At 40.0% G+C, this 4,025-nt stretch overlaps 1 protein-coding gene across 1 annotated transcript; it reads left to right on the forward strand.

Moving 5' to 3' along the window:
* The first annotated feature begins 562 nt into the window (after positions 1 to 562).
* LOC133046255 (thymosin beta-4-like) lies at positions 563 to 679 on the forward strand. Its single transcript, XM_061129169.1, has one exon. The coding sequence runs from the start codon at positions 563 to 565 to the stop codon at positions 677 to 679; it is 117 nt and encodes a 38-aa protein (XP_060985152.1).
* The last annotated feature ends 3,346 nt before the right edge of the window (positions 680 to 4,025 follow it).

A 4,025-nucleotide genomic window follows, 5' to 3' on the forward strand; every position in this document is an offset into this window, starting at 1 on the left:
GCAAGCAGCAGTATCTCTATGACTATTGTTCATATTCTATTTCATAGATAAGTTCATTTGTGCCATATTTTGCCTAGATTTAGTCTTTAATTTTTATAGTCACAAAGTTAATAAGTAAAATAAATGTTTGCCTGATTTTATATTGGCACTTTATTAATATCATAATAAAAATAGGAATTTCCCTGGCAGTCCAGTGGTTAGGACTCTGTGCTCCCAGTGCAGTGGGCACAGGTTTGATCCCAGGTCAGGGAACTGAGATCCCACAGGTCATATGGTGTGGCCAAAAACCACACATATAGGTACATACATAACAGTATAAAAATTATTTAAGTAAAGTTTAGGGATTGGTGTGATTTTATTTTTTTCATTTAAAAAGAATTAAATTGTTTTGTTTGGGAAACAGTGATGTTGAATATAAAAGCTTGCATTTTAAAATAAGCACATGAAAAGATGTTCAACATCATTACTCACTGGGAAAATTCAAGTTAAAACCACATCAAGACTCTGTGGCTGCCATTGCAGACTTGACTCACTCACAGCTTGCTCAGCTCCCTCTGCAGCCATGTCTTACAAACCCGATATGGCTGAGATTGAGAAATTCTGTAAGTTGACGTTGAATGAAGCAGAAATGCAAGAGAAAAATCCACTGTCTTCAAAAGAAATGATTGAAGAGGAGTAGCAAGCAGGCGAGTCGTGATGAAATGTGTGCTGCCAGTATGCACTGTATATTCCACAAGCATTGTCTTATTTTATTTCTTTTAGCTGTTCAGCTTTGTAATATGCAAAGAGATTGGATCAAGTTTAAATGACTGTGCTACCCCTTTTCACATCAAAGAATGGAGAACTACTGACAACATAGGCCACACCTGCCTCTCCCACCTATCTGTCTGGCTAGCAGGAAAGGAGAAGAACTTGCTTGTTGGTGAAGGAGAAAACTGGATGGAATGAGAGTGAAATCTGGAATAAAAAGCAAGCTGGTCCAAGCTGACTTGTGGGCTGTAAAATGCAGTTTAATCAGAGTGCGATTTTTTTGTTGTTCCGATGATTTTAATTATTGGAATGTACAGGTTTTTAATATGCAAATAAAAAGTTATAAAACCTGAAAAAAACCCACAACAAGGGTATCACCATGTATCCATTACAATTGTTAAAATTAAAAAGACTATATTAAGTGTGGATGAGAACATGTAGTCACTGGAACCCTGTAACGCTGCTGGTAAGAATATAAAGTGGTGTAATCACCTTGGAAAGGAATCTGGCCATTCCTCAAAAAGTTAAATGCAGTTATTGCCATATGACCCAGCAATACCACTTCTGGGCATACACACTGAGGAGACCTGATCTGAAAAAGACACGTGCACCCCAATGTTCATCACAGCACTGTTTATAATAGCCAGGACATGGAAGCAACCTAGATGCCAATCAGGAGACGAATGGATAAGGAAGCTGTGGTACATATACACCATGGAATATTACTCAGCCATTAAAAAGAATTCATTTGAATCAGTTCTAATGAGATGGATGAAACTGGAGCCCATTATACAGAGTGAAGTAAGCCAGAAAGATAAAGAACATTACAGCATACTAACACATATATATGGAATTTAGAAAGATGGTAATGATAACCCTATTTGCAAAACAGAAAAAGAGACGTACATGTACAGAACAGACTTTTGGACTCTGTGGGAGAAGGTGAGGGTGGGATGTTTCGAGAGAACAGCATGTATATTATCTATAGTGAAACAGATCACCAGCCCAGGCTGGATGCATGAGACAAGGTGCTCGGGCCTGGTGCACTGGGAAGACCCAGAGGAATCGGGTGGAGAGGGAGGTGGGAGGGGGGGATCGGGATGGGGAATACATGTAACTCCATGGCTGATTCATGTCAATGTATGACAAAACCCACTGCAATGTTGTGAAGTAATTAGCCTCCAACTAATAAAAATAAATGAAAAAAAAAAAAAGAATAAACAACCAACACTCTTATAACAAAAAAATAAAAAGTTAAATGCAGTTAATATAGGACCTGGTCATTCCACTCCTGCATATTTATCCAAGAGATATGAAAACATATATTCCCAGAAAGATATTACATGATTGCTCTTTGCAGTGTTTTTTGTAGTTACGTCAAACTGGAAACAATTCAGTGTTCATTAACAGGTGAATGGGTAAACAAAATGTGGAATATTCATAAAATGGAGTATCACTTAGAAAAAAAATAAGAGGAACTATTGACACCCTCCGATAATGTGGATGAATCTCAAAATTTATATGCCGAGTAAAAGTAGGCAGCTGAGAAGGTACATAGTCTGTAATTCTGTTTAAATATAACTCTTGAAACCCAAAGGATAGTGACAAAAAACCACTGGTTGTGTAGGGTTAGGGTAGTGATCAGGAGAGAGGGATGATACAAGAGCATGAGAAAGCTTCTAGGGAGGTGGAATCACTTTTTTAGATTGTAATGATGATTTTACAGATGTAGACATATTTCAAAACTCATCAAATCATCCCCTTTATACACAGTTTATTGTGTGTCATTTACACCTCAATACAGCTGTTAAAGAAATAAAAAACACACACTGCTAAACCTTGCCTCCAGACTGTCTTGGTTTTGATCCCACCTTTGACTCTAGGGCGTCCCTGATGGCTCAGATGGTAAAGAATCCACCGGCAATGCGGGAGACCTGGGTTCAGTCCCAGGGTTGGGAAGATTCCCTTGGAGGATGGCATGGCAACCCACTCCAGTGTTCTTGCCTGGAGAATCCCCATGCACAGAGGAGCCTGGTGGGCTACAATCAGTGGGGTCATAAAGAGTTGGACATGGGTGTCCGACTCTTTGTGACCCTGTAGACTGCATCATGCCAGGCCTCCCTGTCCATCACCAACTCCTGGAGCTTACTCAAACTCATGTCCATTGAGTTGGAGATGCCATCCTACCATCTCATCCTCTGTCATCCCCTTCTCCTCCTGCCTTCCATCTTTCCCAGCATCAGGGTCTTTGCCAGTGAGTCAGTTCTTCATGTCAGGTGGCCAAATTATTGGAGTTTCAGCTTCAACATCAGTCCTTCCAATGAATATTCAGGACTGATTTCCTTTAGGATGGACTGGTTGGATCTCCTTGCAGTCCAAGGGACTCTCAAGAAGTCTTCTCCAACGCCACAGTTAAAAAGCATCAATTCTTCGGCGCTCAGCTTTCTTTATAGTCCAACTCTCACATCCATACATCACTGCTGGGAAAACCATAGCTTTGACTAGATGGACCTTTGCTGGCAAAGTAATGTCTCTGCCTTGTAATTTGCTGTCTAGGTTGGTCGTAGCTTTTCTTCCAAGGAGCAAGTGTCTTTTACTTTCATGGCTGTAGTCACCATCTGCAGTGATTTTAGAGCTCCTCAAAATAAAATCTGTCACTGTTTCCATTGTTTCCCCATCTATTTGCCATTAAATGAAGCTGTCTTAACTGCAAGCTGTTTGACTATTGGACAATTGGTTAATTTTTTGAGTGTCATGTGAAATGGGTATAATGATACCTACCCTAGTAGGTTATCTTAGAGTCAAGTGAAATATATGTGCCTTCTAACAAAGGACTTGCTTCTTAGTAAATGCCCAGTAAGTAGCAATCATGCTAGAGTGGTATTCTACCTGAGAGAAAGCAATCTAGGGCATATGTCTACATAAATATTTTCTTTTTCCTGGAGATCATAGTATATTCTCATTATTTATGACCTGTGACAACTTCAGTATAAATGTGCTACCATTTGTTTTTATGTAGAGTTACTAACAACAAAAACGCCCATTGCCTAGGGTACGTCCTACATCTGCGAAATTAGAATCTCTATGGGTGAAAACCAGGCAGCAGTATTTTAACAGCTTTGAAGTGACTCAGATATATGGGGAAGCTAAAGAAAGAGGACTCTGAGGCTGTGCTTCTCTCAGTGTGATCCCCAGACCAGCAGCACCACATCATATGGGAGCATCTTAGAAATGTAGCAGATCAGGTCCAAACCCAGCTCTGCCCCAGGCTGGTT

This window comes from Dama dama, chromosome 24 (genome assembly GCF_033118175.1).
Source record: "Dama dama isolate Ldn47 chromosome 24, ASM3311817v1, whole genome shotgun sequence".
In the NCBI taxonomy this organism is placed as follows: Eukaryota; Metazoa; Chordata; class Mammalia; order Artiodactyla; family Cervidae; genus Dama; species Dama dama.